The 24,805-nt window shown below is 35.0% G+C and overlaps 1 protein-coding gene across 4 annotated transcripts in view; it reads left to right on the forward strand.

The window, feature by feature from the left end:
* LOC149571676 (uncharacterized) overlaps positions 1 to 24,805 on the forward strand; it is a 199,057-nt gene that overhangs the window by 173,954 nt on the left and 298 nt on the right. The window contains exons 7-8 of one of the 4 annotated variants that reach the window (XM_089813102.1): positions 3,075 to 3,224; positions 3,371 to 3,654. The exons of 1 other annotated variant lie outside the window; for it this stretch is intronic. In XM_089813102.1, coding sequence (XP_089669228.1) covers positions 3,075 to 3,201 — 127 coding nt within the window. In that variant the 3' untranslated portion in view covers positions 3,202 to 3,224; positions 3,371 to 3,654. Of the gene's footprint in view, positions 1 to 3,074; positions 3,225 to 3,351; positions 3,655 to 24,805 lie in introns of those variants that run through there. 2 more of the 4 variants (XM_089813101.1, XM_089813103.1) reach the window with 2 other exon arrangements.

Below are 24,805 nucleotides of genomic sequence, written 5' to 3' on the forward strand. Positions count from 1 at the left end.
AATTTTAGTACATTATTTGTTTTCCTAGTACTATCATGAAAGGGACTTTTGGTGTTCTTACCTAGAGCACACCCTTTACAAATACTAGGGTGGTCTTTATTTAATTTGGGTAATCCAGTAACCATCTTTTCCATAGTTGATGAAGTTTTGAAATTTAGATGCCCTAATCTTTTGTGCCATAATTCATTTGTATCTGCAGCTTCGTGGACTAGGGCTTGATTGGATCGACTAGATTCTATATTCAATTCATACAAATATCCTTTTCTTTGACCAATTAACTTTGCTTTCTTGATGGAGGAGTTCTTAGCCCAAGTTAATACTTTTCCATCCATGAATGCAACATTATGTCCATAATCTTCGAGTGCTGTGATTGAGATTAGGTTTCTTTTGATTCCTGGTACATAGAGTACACCTTTAGGAAGAAGAGTATTTCCTGATTTTAATTTCAAAGTACAATTTCCAATTTCTTCAACAGTGTGCTGAGTTATCACCAATGGTAACTTCACTGTTAACCTTCTCTGATAAAGAATCTAGAGTTTCTTTGTATCTCGTTATATGTCTAGAAGATCCACTATCAATTACCCATGCTTTATTTGAAATTTCATTTGATAGAGAGGAATACAAAACACAGTTCTCAGGATCATAAGTGTCTTCTTCTCTAATAATATTTGTACAATTTGTTTGTTGTTTGGAATTTTCAGGACAATTAGATCTATAGTGTCCAAATTTTTCACATTTGAAACACTTTATTTTAGATAAATCTTTCTTGGGTTTTCCATTCTTTTGATTTCCCTTTTTCTTTTTGAGATTCTTCTTCTTGCCCTTATATGAGTTTATATTAAGAACGTGAAGTTCTTCATCTCCTACTTTTGGTTTCCCTCCTTTCTTTAGTTTTCTGGATTCCTCTTGAAGACAATCGTTCTTGAGTCTGTTAAAGTCTGGAAGATTATCTCTGGCACTTATTCCTTGTGTAAATGTCTCCCATGAATCTAACAATCCATCTATAGCCATAAGTGTTAATTCTGTGTCACTAATGGTGGTTCCTATGCTTGATAGTTCATCTCTAATGCCGGCAACTCTTAGGAAGTAAGAATTTATCAATTCCCCTTTCTTTATTTGAATGTGATTCAGTTGCCTTTTTAGTGTGAACCCTAGTTGCATTGATTACTTCATATGTATTTCGTAATGCATTCATCATATCAAATGCAGTTTGATGTTTTGTACGCATAGGTACGATATCATATTTTACTCCATCCAAGATGATTTGAATAGCTTTTCTATTTACTCTGCTTCGGATTGATTTGTGAGGTTCAACTAGAGGTTGTTTGGATGCTCCATCAACAAATTGTTTTACATCGTTCTCTTCAAGAATCATCATGTTTCTGAATTTTCAGGCCACAAAATGTTCCTTCCCATCAAACCTATCCTCCGGTCTGATTGTGTATGCCATAGAAGATAGGAGATTGTTGCTTGATGTATACAAAGTCTGATTACCGAAATTTTTGCAGAGCCTAGGTTCAATAACCAAGCTCTGATACCATGTAAATTTTTTTGCAAATTTCTTATCTTTGATTCAGACTTTTGGTTCAGTCTTTAAATGCAAAGAATGGTCTTCAATTTTCTGAATATTTGTTGAAGTTAACACTTATCTTGATGCAGATCCAATAATGAATAATATACCTTTGACTGTGATGGATTATCTCTGATATGATTTTCAGGATATAGATGCTTAGAGGAGCAGACTTTGTTGTAACTGTGTGTCCTCAATCTGCATCGATAACCTCCCTATATATCCTTCCTGAAGGGTATATCCCTCAAAGGGACATAACCCTTCCTAAACTTGCACTGATTAATCTTCTTCTAAATCGGTGATTAGGGAAGACATAACTAATAACACCTAACTAACCAATTGTTAGTTTAGTTATACTTGTTGCTTCATGAGAAGTCGCCGGCCCCTAGAGTTATATTTAATGCTAGTTTAGAGATATATCATAATGAGAAGAGGAAGTACGGTCTGTACTATCAGACCTGTAGGTGATCAGGTTAATATTTTTAACAATCTCTTGATCTTCTTATCTCTCCGACACACGACCCCTTGTCTCTCCAATTGTCAACCCTTATCTCTACACCACCTTATCTCTCCTATGTACTCACTCCTTATCCAACTCTAGCGCAACATCACACCATCTCCCTCCACCATGCTGCAACTGCCATCTTGTATCGCCAGTCCTACCACATCAATTTGCGTGCACTCCTTCCCACGTCACTTTTTGCTATCTAGAATAGACTCCGGACAGGACATCTTGTGTAGTGTTGGCATCTCCTTGATGTAGGTGTACAATCTTCCAGCTCATCCCATTCATCTTTTTGCCTTTTATTCTGCGCCTGCGTAAACTTCCTTTTTAGTGTGGATATTTCTTCATTAATCAGCCATCTGGAGACTCTAACCGGTGACCTCTGTGTTAACCCATATTTGCAACTGTTGTTGCACTATGTAGACATCCTCTGTAAAAGTTATATTTCTTGAGCTACTACAAACCGAAATCATTATTATCCAACAGCTCCTCTTGCAGTCAAATCTGTGAAGTGTTCCAATGTCTGCAGTTGAAACAAACCAATTTTGTTTGGTGATGCTGACTCACCCTAGGACTCCCGTATCATTTATTTTTCAAATTTTGTACCCATGTTTTGATCTTATGCCAAGCTCTGTAGTAAACTTGAACTTGGTGATTGGACAATTCTTCAATTTTCTGTGACCGCTCTTGTTAAGGCGGTCTTTCATTTTCATAAACATAGTAATTTGTTCTGAAGAGCATGACCGCATTTTATTTTCTCAGATTTAATGATCATATTCTCTTTTTTTATTGAGAATCTTTAGTGTAATGTGCTTTGATGTTATGTTTCTCTTCTTTGGCTTTTCCTATGTAAATAGCACAATCTTGCCTTTTGCTTCCTGCAATTTGTTCAAGTACATGCTGGATTGAGCAGTAAATTTACCAATTAAAATTTACACAGGTGACAATTCAAGAGATGCCTTGTTTGGAAAACTAATAAATCCTTTGTCTTGTGATCAGCATATGTGCAGTTATTTCTTCACCTATTCTGTGTCATGCACTTTTTGACATGTATTTGGGACCTGATTCAATTTTTAAAAAATATCAAAACATGTCTTTTACACTTGTGGAGATGTCAGATCTCTAGTAAGAAGGTAGAAAGTAAATCAGGTCAGTAGTGAATGATTGAATTTCAGGCAGTTTATACAATTTATTTCACTTTTTTAAAGAAAATCAATTGCTTGCATTTTCTTGAAATATTATATTGGGGTTTTAACTATTCTGAGGATCATTCTAGTGATATTTTGGTACCACAGAAGAATTCAAACACAAGAAAGTCGTCATGAAGGCTTGGTGCTCTAAAATGTCAAGAGAAAATAGTGCCATCGCTGAGAGCAACAAAGCAGAAATTATAGCAGAATTGAATTGAATTGAAGGAGTTTTAATGACATCCATGAAATCAGTTTAAATCAGAAATTGATTCAGGTTAAATTCTATAGGTTTCTAGTGGCAATGGATTTCCATTTATGAGGATTGTTATATGCCTTTAATATGTGCTATTTGAGTGAGAAAATAATCTTTAATATGTCCCTTTTTAAAATTGAGCATTGCACTTTATTAACTCTCAATTTGTTCTGTTTAAATGCTTCCGGTTTAAAGCCCAAGATTTAGATTTACATGGAAAGAGTTTATTAGAAGCCTTTGTTAACGCTAAGAATTTATTTTCTCCTTATTGCTATATAGCTAAGATACTGTTGTTGATTATTTGCGGATCAGATTCCTGGATACAAAATCATATAAAAGACATAATATACATATTTCTTAAAACATTATTAAATGATAATAAAATTAATAAGTATTTTTAATATGTAATATGCAACTTAGGTTGCAGGAGAATATATCAATCTAAAACAAAGCAACATCGGTGATCACAAAGCCTTCCGACCAAAACATTCTGGTCACATAGTTCTGGAAGACCAAAGAAAAAATATATGGCCAACCATGGCCCCCATGAAGATATCGCACCTGCATACGTTCTATTAACCAAGCTTCTACCTACTAGTTCTTGGCACCACAAACAGAAACAAAAACTAGCCAACTATTAAAGATAGCAGACTATAGACAAGGTGCAGGCCCGACATGTGGGGAGCACAAAATAATTTGCTACTGTTACTAGTCTGAAATCATGCCTACATGGAATTACAAAGGCATAAAAAAACTAATCCTTCATAGATATGATGCCCTTCTGACAGGATCTTAACCTGTTTTGATAAGGGAGTTCTGGAGGATTTCTTCCTCAACTTCAGTATGTTTCCTTTCTTGGGACTCTTCTTTCTTTTCTGTTGAACAGCCAATGTTGCCCCCATCTTGTCCTTCATGGTCATGATCACCAAAATGGCAATCCCCAAGGAGAGAAGAGAAAGTATTCTGCCCTAGAAGTATGTGACTTAATGAACCACACAGAAGATTTCAAGGAGGGAGCAGCCTTTGAAACCATAGCGGTGTTTTGAGAAGCAACCTGAGAAACGCTGACCAAAGAGCTTGGAGAAGACCGTTGAAAAGACTTTAAACTCAAATCATTATCTGTAGCAGACTCCGCAACTTGTGAATTTTCAATTACTTTAGTGGCTTTTTTTGAAGGAGAATCCTGTTGAAATGTTTTCATTGATGTCAAAGGCATATTAGTGAGAGAGCTATCCTTAGTGTCTAAGGAAGTTGTTGATAGAAATGTTGCCATTGATGCCAAGAACAATTAGAAGTTGCCATTGATGTCAAAGAAGGGACTTGATTGCACACAAGATACCAAGATTCAGAAGGTCTAGTTTTGAAGCCAAGGTGTTCAGCAAACTACAGGATTAAAGGTAGAAGGATAGTGAAAAATCATTATTGAAAGTGGGAACATGCTTGTGGATATTGAACACATACAAGATGACAATCAAAGTAGCAGCAATTACAATAAAGCATGGACACAGACTTAGTGAGAAGGGAGTTACTGAAAGACAAGTCAGAAAATGCAGCAATCAAACGAGAAATTAGCTATGATAGAGTTGACTTGTACCAAGGAGATGATTCACGAAGTCATGATTAATAAGCTTTACTATATGACAAGCAACTCATTCTCACGCTGGACGACTAGAGGGTTAAAACCTAAAAACAACTTACAGACACCAAAAGGCAGTACTAAATTATTTAGACTAACTTTATTAGTGAAGAATTTAAAGGATTAACAAACGGCATTGAAGAATAAAATAATCAGTGACGATGAAGAGCAATGAAGTGCAGATTAAAGGAAGCTATCCTTAGCAAGGCTGTGTCCAAGATAAAGAGATCAATAATATTTTTTGAAGAATGAAGGAAGCAGCTATTGTGATCAATAAGTGCTGCAGCTGTGTTTTAGAGAAGGCTGAAGAATATATTAATAAAACGTGGCGATTAAAATAACAGTGATGAATCTATACTAAATTCATGATCAATTCTCATAAATGTTGTATTTATCTAATAATAGCCATCATGTCAAAGATATGTTAATGGCTAAAGGAAAGTGGAGTTATGTTTAAAACAAATAAAATGTCAACAGCCGCGATGAAAAAGTATGTCACATAATGAAACAAGATATGAGTAGTCATTTTGTGACATAAGTGGCAAGGAAGGATATGAGAAAAATACAAAAAAAAAAAAACTGAATATCTATAAAGGCCATCCAAGGAGAATGAAAATGGAGCAAATAAAATGAAATAGATATGAGATTTATTTGGACTGAAGAATTTATCAAAATGCATGATTAAGAAAGGACAACATGCAGAGATTTCATTTGAATGAGTTATGAATAAGTATAAGAAAACAAACAAAGAACTAACAAGTTTTAATTAATAGTTGTGTGCCTTCAAGTCACCTTCCTCAGTGAAATATAAAAAGATATTTGATGAAAAGAGTATTAGAAGATATATTGCAAATTTGATAAAATAAGTATGAGAAGATAGGTTGCAGATTTTATAGAGTTTAATTCAGCAATGGATCTCTTGGGAATAGGTTGCAGGATTAGTAGCAAGTTTTAAGTAATAGAGATGTATCTCTTACTGAATCTACAAAAAGAGATAAGAAGATAGATTGCAGATTCTATGAGAAGCGTAAGAAGATAGATTGCAGATTTGATTAGAAGTGTATAAGAAGAATATAACAAATTAATGTGAAGAGTTTGTGATCAATTTGTAGCAGAGTTGTGGAAGAGACTAGCAGTTTGAAGAAAATGGTTATCTACCATCCATTATAAACATCACATTGAGAAGGTGGAAATTTGAACAAATATAAGCTCACGTCCTTCTTTAGCAATGTATAGCTAGTAGAAGAAATGAATGAGCGACTAACACTTTTCTTATTCTTTTTCAATCAGCCTCTAATAAATTGATATGCATTTAGCCATTGTCAAAGCTAAATAAACTTCACAAGTATGCCAATTGTGACTTTTGAGATGAAATCACCAAAATATTCTCCAAATTTTGTCTCTCAACAATGTAGTGAATTGCCTATAAGGGATTTTGTGCGACAAACGTTGAATTATAAAAAATCCAATTCCAAAAGAACATAGGGTTTCCCGAATGAAAAAAATCAAAAGAAATAAAGTTACATGCCCAATGAGAGCCCCAATCCTCCTTTTACAGTTGGCTATTTTTGTGTTTTTGCTATTTTTTGGGAATTTTTCTTCTCTTTCATTGTTTATTCTCGATTTGTTTTCTTGCCTTTTCACTCTTTTATGAGAATGTGCTTCTATTTTTCACTATGGCTATTATTCAATACAAGTCACTTCCCTTTCCAATCTCCCAATGTGACATTAATAATAAATATGCATTCTACAACAAGCATGTCAACTAACTCTTGGTGTTTGTAATTGACTTACTAAAAATGGTGTGGGAAAATTAACGTGAAATAGTGTCAGGAATAAGTGTTATGCTCATTCAACTATCAAATTATTGCACTTAATATTGCTTTTGAGATTCCTTAACCCTTATCATTAGCCCATGAAATCTAATTCAATAGGCTAATGACCCCATTAGAATAAATTTGCTTACAAAGGGAGCATTACATAGTAATATCATTAATCTTTTTAAATAAATCATGATTATTGATAATAAATATCATTAATAAAATTTAGAGTCAACAATGACATGTTGTGATGGTTAAGTAGTTGTGTTGTTCTTGCCATTTCAAAGTATTTACCCCTCTTAGAAAAATATCATTAATAAAATTATTATTCTGACGATTACAAACTAAATTGTGAAGCATTAATAGGGAGGTAGGATGAGTCATTTAGTGACTCATGCTCATAGTCTTCTTGCAAGACTTCTGGGGTGACTCTTCTTCACCACTTGCCACCTATAGGACCTTCATGTGCCTAAGGTTCCTCTAGTTTCGCTAGCCAACCCAACTATCAAGAAAGACATCGTATCAAGCCAAAACTTGATGCATTCACACTTCCTTCACTCTAGCCCTTAAAGAAAACAATAGGGCTCACAACCCCCAAATGTTGAACTAGGCTTTGCAGAGGTACAGAAGTATTGAAAAACACTTCTACTCAACCAATTAGGTATGTTTGACATCCCACCAAGCTAATTTTCCCATCCGATCTCTTTTTTTCTTCCCAAATAGGCCTAATAGGCTAAGAGACCCAATTAGGTCTCCTATAGTGAGAAAATAGGTTTTTTCTCCTATGCCTTTCAAAGTAACCCTACAATATTTTTAAGGTTTCTTCGTCCATTTGGCATCCCCTTAAAAAATTTTGGGGTCTTGGGGTCATGCTCTCCCATCCATTACCCTAACCCAAATTAGGTGAATATAGGGCTTTTTAGGCTTAACTAGCTGGTATCTTGGGATTGTTATGGGATTGATATGAACCTCTCTCCTTCATGGGATGATGGTAAGATCACTTTCTTCAATGTCCAAAAGGAATTTGGACTCTAGCTTTACTCCTCTGCAAGCATTTTGCACACTTCAATGTGGTCTTCCCTAGTCGAACTCATCACATGCACGCTTAGGGCAAGACCTTAAAAATGGCTAGTCTACATTTGAGGGCCCTTGCTTCTATACATATGAAGTATATGGAGTCTACTCACTACCCCCAAGAGGTTGTACAAATTGAATGGTGGGGAAGTGAGTTAGAGCTCCATCTTCAAGAATTGCCTGGACAAACCCAATGACAGTATGGAATCAAAGTAGTTTCCCAAAAGACAATAAAAATAATTTGAACTTCTATCTAGCAATGCATAGACCTAAGAAAACATGAAAACCAAAAGATGATCAAGCAACAATACAAATCTTTCACACCTAACTACCTACTGTCATACAAAACTCCGAAAATGCTCACAAAATGCTTTAATATGCTATTTGCAAAAACACAACATTCATACAATGGACTTCCAACCCTGTTCATAGGCCTTCTCCAACCTTATATAAGGTGGTTGGGTGGTTATGGACTCCTTAGAACTCCTTCCCAACGATTTGCAATTGTTTTTCAAAAAGTTGCTCAAACAAGTTTTAAAAGTTGCAAAGTTGCACAATGCAACTTTTACAACTTTTTGCAATTTTCCACCAATTTGGTCAAATGACCTTTCTATCTCCTCAAACTTAACCACAAACCTCAACTATGGTAAAAACCTCACCCTAGCTCTTCCTAGACCTTGTTGACCTCATGATGACAACAAAAACCAAGTTTTACAAGGACCTGAAACCTCATGAGTAAAAGAAACAAACCCAAGTTTTACAAGGACTTGGAACTTAAAGTTTAAACAAAAAGCTAGAAATAAAAAACACAAAACCAACAAAATAACCCAAACCAGTACACTAGTGACCTCGACCAACACCTACAACAACTCTTTAATGATCTTAACTACCTCCTTGACTTCCTCCATAGTACTCTGGATAATATTAGTCGTGGTAGAAGCAGGAGCCTCAAGAGCCTCAGTAACCTTTTTCTTTAAACTCTGCCTAGTCCTCTTGCTTGGCCCACTTGGACTGTTCACCCCAATAGTATTTAGAAACATAATCTCCTCATGGATTTTCTTTTCCAATTTGGCCATCGCTGCACATAAAGTAGAGGTAACAAGCTCCATCCTCTGCCCACTATGCTTGATTAATTGACGGAGTTCTAGCTCATACTCCTTAAGTTTTTCAGGAATATTACCAACTTGTCTTTCCAAATGGGCTCTCATTACATGTTCATGTTCCAACTCTTTTTTCATATCCCCAACTTTCTTCTTAAGCACCATAGTCTCATTGTAGAGCCACAAATCACCTTGTAGAGATGTGTCATCTTTAAGCTTGGCGGTATGAAGGAAAGATAAATTCTTCTAATGAGAATCATTCCTGCACTCGTCGTCAGCCTTATTCACAAAGTCAATAGTATTTTGCTTGTTCTCCTTTATATTGACCTAGATCTCAATGTTTGTGTCCTTCTCATTCAACTCCTCTTTATTCTCCTTACTCAGGTTGTGCTCTTTCATGATAAGGGCTTTACCCTCATAGTTCTTTTCGGTATCCATATCCTCCTTATCTTGATATTTACAATTATTCTTGCTTTAGCTTCCTCATATTTCCCAAAAGATTTAGCCTAAGTGTCTATTTCTTCTTCAACTTTCTTCTTTTGTTGAGTAACTTCACATAATCTTACTGATTGGATTTCATGTTCTCTTTTTAGTCCTCTTATTTCTTCATTCAAGAGTTTTTTCTTTTCATGTAGATCTACATATGCTTTATCATTTGGATTGATTGATTTAAATAGTCCTTGAGTTTCAATTTCCTCATAGGAAAATTGTTTTATCAGGAATCAGAATCTTAAGCACTTTTACTTTTCACCATTTCATTCAATCATTCACCTGTTAACTTGTGCATGTAAAACTTGTAATAATAAACTTTTTGTAAAATGTAAATATGATCTATCACATGCATGAAAATAAATACATAACACAATATTTGTTACCTATAAACCCTCCAAGGTGAAAGTGAAAATGGGGTGGGGATGACACCCAAAAATCTTCACTACTGCATTAATAAAGTTAACCTCTTAGGGTTACAATGTTTGATCTTAAAATATGTTCTACCCTATGAGGGGCCTACTTTGTTAAAATCTTAAGAAATTGCTAGGTCTTACCCCTTGTTAAATCTTAAGAGATTTCTAGGTCTCATCTTTTTAGAGGATTTAACACTTACAACAAAGTAAGGACTCTGTGAGGAGATTTAGAAAGATTGGTTAAGACCACTCTGTTAAGAGATTTACCCTGATTCAAGTTGGTTAGAATTGATTTGGTACCTAACTCTTGATATGCTCTGTAAGATGATTTTGAGTCGAGTCTTCTCCTTGATCATTGATCCTCTCATTTGATATGAATATACTTTTCTTCCCCTTCGCTACTCTAATTAGATCACTTGTTCTATGTTGATAAACAGATTTGTTACAATAGAATTTGCCCAACGGAGTGTGTGGCAAACCGTTCACAACAGTTGGATAGGCCCTTGGTATGCAGCCTTCCTCTGCGTTTAGAGGGGCAGCTCTCTCATATGATACAGATTTTGAAAAGGATTTTCAAATAAAGAATCTAAAAACTTCAACGATTAGGAGAAAGTCGTTCAAGATGAATGCACCACACGCCCTTACAACCTTCTTCGGTAAACAAGATTGATAACAAAGGTGATCAAGGACTACGCTTGAAAACAACCAGAATTACCAAGCATATTCATTATCATTTATAAACACTCACACAGTACCATGAGAATGTTTACTACAACAGATAACAATTTTGATTTTAGAATAAGAAACCCAAAGCATATCTCATTCCATTTCCTTGCACCAAGAAGACAAAAGAGATTTTCAATTTTAGAGATAAAAAGTGTACATACTTTTCAAAATTTATCGCTCAATCAAAATTTCAGCATAGTGTTCCCTTATTTTTCAAACCAAAAAGTCCCTTTACAAAGTCAATAGGTGTCCTTATATAGACATAGAGGTTAATAACTACCTCTTCGTGGTTAATAACTACCTCCAAAATATGTAATTTTGGGAGGTTAATTAACCTCAAGAAAATTAACCTATATAAGGAAACTTGCAAAAACAAAACTTTAGCTAGAGTTCCTAAAGATGTTTACATATACAATCACTGATTCTTCTAGCCACTAACTCTATCTACCCGAACACAATCGATCTATCCCAGAAAGCCCTATAAGCATCTAGGATGATCATCATTGATTCATAGTTCGAAATGAACACATTTTCCATCCTGAGTTTGGTTGTGAAGTATCGATCTTGAATTTCTTTTGACTCTTGTCGATAGGCTGAAATGTTACAATCTCACAGAGTGACTGCAACCAAGCTGAGCTTCATCATAGTTTCAACATTTGATACACGGTTCTCTATTTCTAAATGAATCTGAGCACTGAAGGAATCAAGGAGAAATTGACAATCAATGTCTTGAAGGTCACTTACTGGTGCCCCACCTGTGATAGTAGAGATTAATTCATCTGTACCTTTTGTTTTTAGCTGCTCCAAAGAAGCTATTAGCTTCTCGAACTGAGTGATCCCTTTGCTGATGTTTATCACCTTCCAACCAACACTTTTACTCTAGATACGTGTTTGGTTGTCACTTGGATCAACAATAATTTTCTCAAGAAGTAGGGTTCTCGTATCTAACTTGGCCATTTCTTTTAATTCATTAGCTACTTTTTGCCAATTGGATTTATGTTCCTTGCTATTTTCCAGCTCTTTAGAAATTTCTTGTATCTGTGCGATGGCTTTCCCATATATCTCTTTCACTCCACTTATAAGTTTTGAAGCATCCTCTATTATCCTATTTATCCAAGCTTCGATCATCATACTATGTGACTTGTGTTTGTCGATTCTTTCAACAACACTATGATCTAAAATACCATCAGAGACTACTAAAACTGGCGGAGTGACCACGACTTGGGCATTTGAAGGATTGCTAATTGAATTAATATAAGAAACCAGCATCTGAACTTGTTCCTTGAGTTGCTCCTTGGCTCTTTTCTCTTCCTTCGCCCTTTGCAAAATTTGAGTAGCAATAACTTCAAAATTTTGAAACTCACTTTCTGCATTAGAAGGACCAAGGTCAACCTTTTCTAGAATGAAATCTGATTCAGATGCTTCATCAACACTCTTTTCAATTATAGGCTTGGCTAATTCAACACACAAGTTGCCTGAAGTTTCATCAATAGCTAATCTGGACATCACCTTGGTCTTTTTCACCTTAGGAGGTTTCTAAAGAATACTAGAGATCACATCAAATGGAGGCGGGATCATTTGAACAACTTTCTTCTTCTTTTGAAGACTGTTCTGGAACCATGAATGTGTAATTTTTGAAGCTTGTACATCACTTGTTACATTTTCAGCAATCATCATTAAGTCTTTTGAATTAGATAACGGGTTATCCAACTGCGTGATGTCTATTAATGGCATATCAGGAGGAGAGAGACTCAAATGAGGAATCACTACATCATGAGGGGATGTAACAGGGACATGTGATTCAGCAATTTGAGGAGTTCTTTGGTCTTTTTCATTGGATTCATTCCCTTCTTGATTCATTCTACTTTTCATTCTTGTCCTTTTTCTTTTGACTGTAAACTTATCTGGCTAATTCAGATCTTCATCTTGACCTTGAGCACCTATATCTAGTTGTTGTATCTTCTCACTAGAAGTTGCTTCTATTGCCATTCGAGATGATTCCCCTATATTATTTCTCCTTTCTTTATTTTGAAATTAGCCTATTGCTTTTTCCGCTTTGACTTTATTGATCTAGTCTCTTGTCCTTTTAAGAACATATGAAGTCCTCTCCTTCAAGCTTTTCAACTCTAGAATTGACCAATCAATAGGAGGGAGATTTAGCAATTCAATTTTCTCATAATAGTAAGGATCAACCAAAGAAACCTCATCATCATCTACACCTGTCACATCAATGTCCAACTTGAAGTCTATCACCTGTCGTACTGTAAGTCGCATCCAATCTCTCTTCCTAACTCCAAAATCATTTTCACAATCCTCCCAAAAGTCTTCTAGAGCCAGGAAGTGACCAAGACTGGGATTTAACTTTAACTCATTCACTGTATAGCCCTCCCTATCATAAGGGAAACGCATCTTGTATGGATACAAATTTATTGTGGCAATAGATCTTTCAATGTTCCTAGCATCTGATGTAGTATCACAACTATAATATCCAATGCCGATAAGAAAAGCTATTTTATCTATCCTCCTGTTCCTGCAAAGTTTATTGATTTGACTGATTTGCCTACACATTTCAATTAAGACTAGTTTATCATCAACAAATCTAGGTAGCATCAGTGGACACCCATCATAGGCAGCTAACCTGATATAAGTAAACTTCGGGAATTGTATGAAAACACTTCCATATTTTTGTACTTTCATCGCTGCTTTTGGTGAAATTCTGAGTCCAGTATTCCCTTGAATCTCCCTAATAGTTAGCATTGTGAATGCATCGTTCACTCTTCTAAAATGGTGCAGGCTATTATCATATTGAATTTGAGGAAGATGATTATAAATAATGGTCGTATCATCATAAATACCCTACCGGTTAAGTCCTAGCCATCTTTTGGTACTTGCAATAGCATAGAAAAGATATGAAGTCATATAAAAGTAGTCATTTTCTTGAAGTCCCATGAGTTGTCTATGCAGTGAGTCGCTGATAATTTCAGCCCAATCAATATATTGCTTTCCTTCACAGACCATATTGATAAATAGGAACATCCACCTTCGAACTCATGTGAATCTCGAAGACCAAAGATCCTGCTCAATAGAGTTACCATGTTTGCCACGTCTTCTTTTAGTAACGATTTGTGAATAGATTTGCCTAATTGAGATTTTCCTCTTCTGGGTTGCAGGAACCATGACCTCGCCACAGTATTTAAACATTGGGTTTGATTGGCAGTAAAATACTCCTTGGCGGTTCTCAAATTGATGCTAGCATATTGCATCCTAGTAGGCAATCGAAAAATAGTAGCAATAGGAGCAGGATCTAGATGGACAATTACTTCATTGTTCGATGAAATAACTTCTCTAGTGTTGGGATGATAAGCCTTCATGCATTGTACCGAAATGGGATGTCCGTCTACTCGAGCCAAGCCACTTTCTAATATCTTTCCGGCTAATGGGGTCCATTCCTCATTCACAAGAGATGACCAAAAATCTTGAAGGCAAACGCTTCCTAAAATGGTATCACCAATATCTGGAAGCGTACTTCTTAAAATAGGAGCATAATCCGGCCTTTGATACTTGTACCTAATGATTGATTATCAATCTTTCTGAATATCTTCAACCCCGTATTGCACTCTTTATTTTCGGCTTCAAAGTAACAAACCAACCATTCAATCAAAAAGATCTGCCAACATTACATTGAACTGAAGGTCACCATGTTTTATATTAAACATTCACATGAATTGGGTCACATCCAGCCTATCATTTACTCATGGATCCGCATAACATTAATGATGCCCCTGCAGGTTGCTGATTGCCAAAGAAAATAATGATGCTGATTTGAATTTGAATGACTTAATGAGTGAAGCTTCCAAAGCTATGAGCATTTCATTACGTCGAGCATTTCGCTAATACTCTACATGCTTTGTTCACATTCACCACCTTTCTATTTAGGCATTATGTCAAACAAGTCAAGAGCGATCTCAGGTAGTGTCTACGTCCTCCATAACTTGTCCATGAACCTGACAATAAATTATTATAATTCCCTTTGATTCAAGGCTCTCATTATCTTGAAGCCACAGTGTTGCCGTGTCCTTATCGCTATGTTTGATTGTGCACCACTCATGCATTTACAAGAGTAAGCCATTTATGCTGAACTTCTAGATTTTGAATTAGTATGCCAATATCATACTAGCTACAGTGACCAAATCGTGTTCCATTTCTGCAACCCACATTTGACCAAACATTATCATCACTTCATTCATATTCAAACATTTTAGAAAGGGTGGCGTTCATTGCTTTTTGTGAACCAAATGTCTTACTGGTAATTTGTCAAACATGTGATTAGCACAAATTGCAACTGGCAACTGTGAACATTCTCCCACGAGAGCTCTTAAGAGGCTTTCCCTGCCGGCACGTTCAAGGTTGAGATTTGGTGATGGGTTGGACAAGTAACATACAAATGTTTTAAGAAACTACAGGTTTAGTTTCACTTTCTTTAACTATTTCTACCCTGCCAGCGTGAAGATAATAATGTACTTATATATATATATATATATATATATATATATATATATATATATATATATATATATATATATATATATATCATTGTTTATCCATAGGTTGTGCGTGCCACATAATTCAACTTCTTAGCATGAGGCTAGGGAACACAAGGCTGATGTCTTGGTTATGTCAGGTTGTCACATTAGACAGTGTGCCTTTGGATCAATCAACCTACCATAGCCTCCCATGGTTTACTAAACTTTTAAACATTTCGCACTTGTGAAGGAAAGCTGCAGTTTGAGGACGATTCCAACAAGGCAGAATCGTGAGTTGACAATGTATTGAATGAGGTGATGCACCTTTGTTGCTTCTACAAAAACATTCTTACCTTTGACTTTGTGGAGAGAAATCTGCAGTTCTGTGACATGATATAGAAGTTATTATCGAGGTGAGAAACCCCATAGCATATTGTATTTCTCCATCTTCTATCTGGTTGTTGCATTATTAACCAATGTTGCATGTCACTTTAACAAGTTAATAACTATCTTATAGAGGTTAATGAAAACATGTTTTTGAATGTTATCATTAACCTTTTGAGAGGTTAATGAAAACGTGTTTTTGATGGCTATGATTAACCTTTTGGGAGGTTAAGAAAAACATGTTTTTGGTGACCATCATTAACCTTTTGGGAGGTTAAGAAAAACATGTTTTTGGTAGCTATCATTAACCTTTAATAACTTGAGACTTAGAAATCGAATTTTAAAAAATTTGAGTGTTGTATGGAGCCAAGGAATGAGCCGGAGACATGGAAGTTTAGAAACTCACAAAAATTCAAAGATAAAATGGCCAATTTAAAGCTTAAAACCAGGTGAGTTTCAAAAATTAATCATGGCTTATTAAGTTCAAACAATTTAATAATCGGGCAACACTCTGTTAAGAGATAATAGAACCCTTTTACTAACTTCTTATATGATCTTGATCCTTCACTTTACTATTCACATATTACTCCTTGTTCGCATGTGTACTCTTCTCATCTCCATCCATATGCCATTTGGTCTAAGTTAAGATCTCCTCTATTTAAAGAGTTTCGTAAAGATTTTTCTAGATGCTTCCATAATTAACCTCTCCATTTGAATCATTGATTACAAAACATAGGGATCTGTAATCCATGTCATTAATGCATAAAACTCTTTGTAACAATCTCTACAAATATTAAATGTTCCTTCCATATCAGTTTGAAAATGATTTACCTCAAAATCTATTCCATTCTTGACTTTCATGTAAACTCTGCATTGCTCAACCTTTACTATTTTTTGATACTCGACATTGTTTTTGCTCGGGTTGTATTGTGCTTAGCATATACTATGTAACTCAACACTTGTATGCTTGAAATTGCTTGGTTGATGTTGAGCTCGGCTCATATAGAAAATACTCGATGACCATACACTTACTCAGCTACTCTAGAGCTTAGTCGCAGTGATGACCGTCTAACTCTACCTTGTAAATGACTAAGTGTTTGACACTAATAGACAACAATAGTTAGAGATACCAACATCAACATCATATATCAACATGTAATATTATATCTAACATATAATAACATGAATAACACATAAGCAATATATCAACACATGACTTCAAATATCGTAAGTAGAAGCCCTCCAAGGTGAAGGTAAAAGTACGATGGGGGTGACACCTAAAAAATCTTCACTACTACAACAATAAAGTATGTCTTTTAGGGCTAAAAAGTTTGATCACTTTTGATGATCTACCCTATGAGGGGTCTGCCTTGTTAAGAGCTTACAAGACTATTAATTCTACGTTGATTAAATGATTTTACATTACAATAATTAAAGCGAGTACTATATTAGGAGATTTACAATAGGCTTGTTAGGACCACTTTGTTAAGATATTCACCGTATTCACTAATTAGAATGAAATTAGTACCATGATCCTTCATTCTACACTTGATTGTTGATGACAGATCGTTTCTTTCCAATATTCAATCACCTCAATGTGATAGATATACTTTATATCCTCTCCGCACTGCTCGATTGCCTTAGTCCTTTAACCTCTATAATACTTTTAACTATGCAATACTTTCTCTTACAACTTTTACAACACCTCAACAACCTAACAAGTCAAAATTAGGTTTTAAAACCTCCTTAAATAGCTATCTGATGAAGGTTATAGATCTTGATTAGTGATCAAAATTCATTCCTTTTGCCGCTTGACCTTTCCATTTATTTGATTGGCTAATCAGGCTACATAGGAATTAACGATCCATAATTACCTCTATCATTAACTCCTCGATTATATAAACATGCTTCCAACTCAAAAAGAATTATTTACATATGAGAGTGCCATTCGAAACTCAAATACATCAAACTATGTTACTCAGCTCATATAGTTTCTGGCACTCGACTCTTCTTAATCTAACATGCTATCCCTCAACATGAACTACACTCGAGTATAATTGATTTTGCCTTCTAGATTTCTCTACACATGTTGCGTCTTGAATCACTCAAGAACTATTGAAATGCTCAGTGATGCTTGTATGTTCTCGACAACTATATTTGCTTTGGCACCACATGAACTTTTTCACTTTGCTACTAAATAGCTCAAGCTATATAGTCACTTGATCATAGTGATGACCAATCAACATTGCCTAGTTAATGACTATTTTTTTTGTACTAGCTAACAATACCATGATTTCCTTTAGGGTCAGCAATCTCCCCCTTTGGCATTAGTGGCAAAAATACTTACCATTAGCAAAAACACTCATAACAAAACTTCAAAACTTTAAAATTTTAACTCCCCCTTTGGATATAATCCATACCTCTACTCAATAACTATATACATGATTATGTTCCTTAGAATACAAAATTTTCCTCCTCTTCTAATTTGCTATGTGTACATTTCCCCCTTGTTTTTGTCATTATTGCTTTCGTATACTAAGCTATTGACTGGGAAGTAAACCATACTTATTCAAATATGGTTTATGTTATTTCAAGATGAGATCCATTGTAGTATCTCAATTCTTCTTGAGTGTTTGACGAATAAGGCATTCAATTTCGATCATGGCTGCTAAATCTACCATATTATCTGTAATGGATAAATTGTGATTACTCTTAATCAGATACTTGGCCTTTTGCAAATGTATTTGCATGATCTCCAAATGAGGTGTCAAAAATGATTGAACTGTGATCATCTTTGCCCTTACTTTCTCTATTCCCATAGCAATTCACATTGCTTTCCTTGCAAATATATCAAATTTGAAAAATGAATTGAACTTGAACTTGCGTCCAATGTCAATGTATCTCCACTCTACTACAAAAAAAACATCTATATTGTTTGTATGATCTCTTATGTCTTTGTTAAATGATGGAATGTAGTATAACTTCATAATTAATGTATTTACATTGTGAATTTTTTTCTCAAAATCATTTGCAAGGGTAGAAAGTTCAACTTGTTGCAATACAATCTCCATCACTTCATTCTCAAACTTTCTTTTTATCCTCTTCTTAATCGTTTCTCTTGTATCAATGTCAGGTTCATTCAACTCTTCCACAATATGAACCAATTGTTCAATGATTGGGGCTTGTTCATCCATATTATCAACACCAACAGTTTCAAGAAATATTTCCTTGATCTCATGTAATACCTTTTTTTTCTAGTGTTCTCTCCTTGTTTCCTCTTGTTTGGTTTTCCATGCAAATAGTTTGTTCATTGTCTTTAACTAATCAAGAGTCAAATTACTTTTATTCCAATTTGGGATCTCAATCACTTTATCTAAGGTAACATGCTTACCTTGAATTCCTGCTAGAGATTTGATTTTCTTTTTCTTTATCCCCTTCCCTTTTGAATCTTCGGTGTTAGAGCTCGACATAGTCAACTATAGACCTTCAATTTTTACACTTAATACTCAGCTTAGGTGCCTCCACATTTTGTGTATGCTCCACAATTGTTGTTTGACTGTCAATAGTAGTAGTCACCTACTACTCAAGGCACCCTCCTTTTCCTTTTCATCATGTGTAGTGAGTTCACTAGTAAAACTCAGTTGTCCAGCCTCATTTTCTCCTTCAATTTGAGGTCCTAAGGCAATTAGTCTTTCACCTATAGTGGATTGCTCCACTTGATCACTCTTGCTCTTTTCAGTCTTCTCCCCTGCATCATTCACATTTTCACTGCCCTCATTGGCATATTATGTTGATCTTGCACTTGGACATTTTGTTCTTAAAACATGAATCACATTTATACTTAATTCACCACACACATCTTTGCCTTAACCTTAAACTCTAACATGCAACATCATATATCAACATGTAATATCAGATCTAACATCTAATAACATGAATAAAAAATATAAGCAATAAATCAATAGATGCCACCAACTATTGTAATGTAGAAACCACCAAGGTGAAGGTAAAACTATGATGGGGATGATACCCACAAAATCTTCACTCCTAAAACAATAAAGTGTGCTTGTTAGGGCTACAAAGTTTGATCATTTCTTATGATCTACCCTGTGAGGGGTCTTCCTTGTTAAGACCTTACAAGACTGTTAAGTCTACCTTGATTAAAGGATTTTACATTACAATAAAGTGAGTACTCTATTAAGAGATTTATAATAGGCATGTTAGGACCACTTTGTTAAGAGATTCACCTGATTCGCTAACTATAATGAAATTAGTACCATGATCCTTTAATTTGCGCTTGATTACTAATGATAGATCTTCTCTTTCCAATATTCAATCACCTCAATGTGACATATACTTTATCTCCTCTCTGCATTTCTTGGTCACCTTAGTCCTTCAACCTTTTTATACTTTTAATTGTGCAATCCTTTCTCTTAAAACTTTTACAACACCTCAACAACCTAACAACTCGAAATTAGGTCTTAAACCCTCCTTAAATAGCTATCTGTTGAATCTTCTAGATCTTGATTAATGATCACAATTCATTCCTTTTTCCACTTGACCTTTCCATTTTTATGATTGACTAATCATGTTACATGGGAATTAATGATCTACAATTATAGGCATGATCACCTCTGTCATTAACTCCTCAATCATATAAACATGCTTCCAACATGGAAAAATAGTATATATTTGAGTTTGTGCTATTCCAAACTCAAATAAATCAAACTATGTTACTCGGCTCATATAGCTTCTGGCACTCAACTCTACTTGTTCTAACATGTTATCCCTTAGCATGAATTACACTCAACTATAATTGATTTTACCTTCTGGATTGCCTAATGCATGTTGCCTCCTAAATCACTTGACAACTATTGAAATGACCAATGATGCTTGTATGTTCTCGAAAACTATATTTTTTGCATTACCAACTAAACTTCTCCACTTTTCTATTGAACGACTCAACTTCTATAGTGGCTCAATCACAGTGATGACCGATCAACATTGCCTGGTTAATAACTAACTGTTTTGTACTAACTGACAATACTATGATTGCCTTTAGGGTCAACAATCTCCATCTTTGGCATTAGTGGAAAAACACTTATCATTAGGAAAAATACTCTTAACAAAACTTCAAAACACCAAAATTGTAACTCCCCCTTTGTATATACTCCATACCTTGGCTCGATAACTATATGCATGATTCTCTTCCTCATTACACATAATTTTCCTCTTATTTTTGATATGTTCTATGTACATTTACCCCTTTATTTTTTTCATGTTTGCCTTTGTATAGTAAGCTGGGGACTAGGAAGTAGACCAAACTTATTCAAAAATGGCTTATGCCATTGTAAAATGACATCCATTGTGGTATCCCATTTCTTCTTTACTATCTCAAGAATATGTCGTTTGATTTCCATTCTAGTTGCTAAATCTAGCATGTTATTTGCAATAGATAAATTTTGATTACTTTAAATCATATCATTGGCCTTATGCTAATGTATTTGTATGATCTCCAAATTAGGTGTCAACAAAGATTGAATTGTGATAATCTATGCCCTTATTTTTCTCTCTTGTAGGAATTCAGATTGCTTTCCCTACTAAATCTCAACTTTGAAAAATGAGCTAAACTTGAACTTGCATCCAATGCCAGTGTATATCCACTCTACTACAAATCAACATCAACCTTGTCCATTTGATCTCTTATTTATTTTGTAAATGATGGAATGTAATATAACTTCATAAATAATGTATTTACATTGTGAATAATTTTCTCAAAATCATTTGCAAGGGTAGAAAGTTCAACCCGCTACACTATAATCTCTATTGCAACTTTCTCCTTCACTTTATTCTTAAACTTTCTCTCTGACCTCTGCATAATATTTTCTCTTGTATAAACATTAGGGTCATTCAACTTTTCCATAATTTGAACCAATTGTTGAACTATTTGGGTTTGTTCATTTAGATTATCAACATCAACAGTTTCAAGTAATATTTCCTTGATCTCATGTAATACATACTTTTGATAGTGTTCTCTCATCATTTCCTCTTGTTTGGTTTTCCTTGTAAATAGCTTGGTCATTGTCTTTAACTGATCAAGAGTCAAATTATTTGTTTCCCAATTTGAGATCGTAATCACTTCATCTAAGGTAACATTCTTACCTTGAATTCCCACTAGAGATTTGATTTTCGTTTTCTTTATCCTCTTCCCTATGAATCTGGTGTGTCAAAGCTCGACATAGTCAACTATAGACCTTCAATTTGTACACATATTCTTAGTCTAGGTGCCTCTGCAATTTGTGTATGTTGTACAATTGCTTCTTGACTCTCAACAGTAGTAGTTGCTTGTTGCTTAGATGCATCCTCCTTTTCCTTTTCATCATGTGTAGTGAGTTCACTAATAGAACTCTGTTGTCCAACCTCCTTTTCTCCCTCAATCTGAGGTCCTCTTTCTTCCTAGCCAAGTTGCCAATGAGTGTCAACATAAAATACTTTTGTTTTGTGTGTTGCTATGATATTATTACGGTCATTGTTTTTTCCTCTTTCTTATACTTTGATTTTTCCATTTGACTAATTAGATTTTGGTTTTTTTTTTCCATATAGGATCACATTTCACTTGCTAAGTTTTTAGATTAAGGTAAAAACAAGTTTTGAAGGGGCCTCAAAACCCTTTACATCAAAAAGAAAGATATACCATGAAGCCCTACCAGGTTATAAAAGAACTTGAAACCAGCTAAACATCTAAACCAGGTTTTACTGGGACCTGAAACCAACATATGTGTCTAGAAAAAGAAACCAAAAAATACATGGAACCTGGAAAGTAAATAGACGAGAAAGCAAAGTAACTAAAAAAACCTTCCAGACCAGTAACCAGCGCGCTAGTGCCACAACCCGCTTACCACCACAAAAAAACCAGTCAAAACATGGGAACTTAAGATTTTCCTTTTGATTTGAAGTTTCCCTTACGCGACCGAAGGTTCATATCTAAAGGGGGAGCAGAAGGCTTAGATCTCTTACTCTTAACCGCTATCCACCCATCCTCAATCTTTGCAGCCTCAGTAACCCAAGCCTTAGAGGAAATAGAACAGTGGAACCCGAGGGGCGCCGAAGCCGCACCAATCTCCCTATGAGAATTAGACGACAACTGGCTCTTAGGAAGAGCATTCGAAACAGGGGTAGAGACCACCTCCTTTACCACCGGCTCCAACTGATTGCTAGGAGAGACCTCAGCCACAGAATCCACATAAGTATCCAAGGATTGTTTCACCGTATAGTGCTCAAAAGAGGCCCCTGACCACCAAGAAGGTGGTCGCCTAGATTTAGACTTCCCAACAACACACCTAGCAGCAATGTGACCAGTCAAGTGGTAATTCCTGCATCGAAAGGGGATACCTTTGAAATCCAGCATTTGTGTCCAAGAACCCCTCGAGGAATCCAAGCAAATCGCCTCAAGGAGGCCCTTAGAAACATCCAACTCAACAAGAAAACGCGCACAGGTCGAGTGGAAAATATCGAACGTGTTAGAATCCACATATAAGAAATCACCAATAGCATTCCCAATAGTTTCAAAAACTGAATCATGCCAAAGATGTATCGAGAGATTTGGAAGCCAGACCTAGATATGGAACTTGTTAAAAGACTCCAAAATTGGATCGAAATCCATATGCCACGGTTTGGCCATAAGTGGAAATCTCCCTGCCAGGAAAAACTATTATGACACAAAATAATCTTCCTGTCATCAGTACTTTCAAACTTAGCTATAAAGAAGCTTTTCACACATAGAAAGATGTGGACGTTATTGTCTATAAGTGGCACCCAGTTCTTGGAGATCTAGTCATGTAGATTAGCAAGAGAGGGCCAATAACCCCAAAAGCGAAAAATGGCAGCAAAAGAAAAAAGCTCTTCTGTCGTATGGGAAATATCTTCAACTGATTTTGGGTCAAGAGAAACCTTAATAGTCTTTAAAGCACTTACAGGCGTCACATGAGAGGGCTCAGATGAAACAGCATGAGGGAGAGCTCCATGTAAACCAGCTTCGAAGGCAACCACATTTGCGAAAGTCCTTCCCTCCGAACCAAGAAACCCTAAACGAGGAGCTAAGTTGTTCATGGTGTCTTTTCTTGTTCTTCTCTCATAAGTTTTCATAAATTTCTACTAATCATAGGATGACAGGATTATGCTTTGATACCACTGTAATGTACCCTGGTGAACTCTTGCATATTTTTCTTAATTTAATCTCAAGTGACTCCTTTCTACCCAATCCTTTATTTAGTATTGGTGTATTTAGTAAATATGACATATAGTAACATTATCTTAAGAAAATATATATGGTTATCTTTCATGTTCCAACAATATTGGTTCTAACATTTTGGCCAACTTTGACACTAAATAAATACTTTCTAAAAAAACTTCACTTTCATACGCATCTTACTAAAAAAAATGTGAATATTGAAAATGATATAAACTAGTGATTTTTAGAATTTCCGTTCTAGTTTCTAACAATATTTTTTATTTTCTTTAGAATTGATTGAAGTCCATTTTTATTTCTCCTTTGAGAAGCGTTTTATATGAAAAATTTGACATTTTCAAAGATTGATGGCTCCTTTGATCAACTTAATATTTTTAAAAATATGATAATGAAAAAACTCTTCCAAGACTAGAATGGTAACATTGATACCTAGTAACTCTAGTTGGTTTCATTCAATTTCGTTAAAAATTTTAGATTTGATTAAGTCGTAAAGTAATGTTAATGATAATTTAGATATAGGTTATTTTGACAAATATAATTTGAAGAAATAGGAAGAAGAATTATAAGATATAATTTTTATTTTATATTAAAGGCAATTTGAAATATTTTTTCATTCTCTATTTGAAAAGAGAAGGGAAGAAGACTTGTTAATTGTAATTGATAGTTTTGTGAAGAATGAAGATGAGACAACAAAAAGGAAAACAATGTAAATATGCAAGAAACCAATCACTAGGTGTAAAATAGAGAAATCGTGAATGAACATTAGCATTTTATTATCGAAGGAAAGAAGGTATGTACCTATAAATTCATGTGTCTATTTTAAATTTTCTAAATAATATTCTAACTTCATTTATTTATGTGTATGCATTTT

This window comes from Cupressus sempervirens, chromosome 2 (assembly GCF_028749045.1).
Source record: "Cupressus sempervirens isolate cs-2001-9-10 chromosome 2, ASM2874904v1, whole genome shotgun sequence".
Classification (NCBI taxonomy): domain Eukaryota; kingdom Viridiplantae; phylum Streptophyta; class Pinopsida; order Cupressales; family Cupressaceae; genus Cupressus; species Cupressus sempervirens.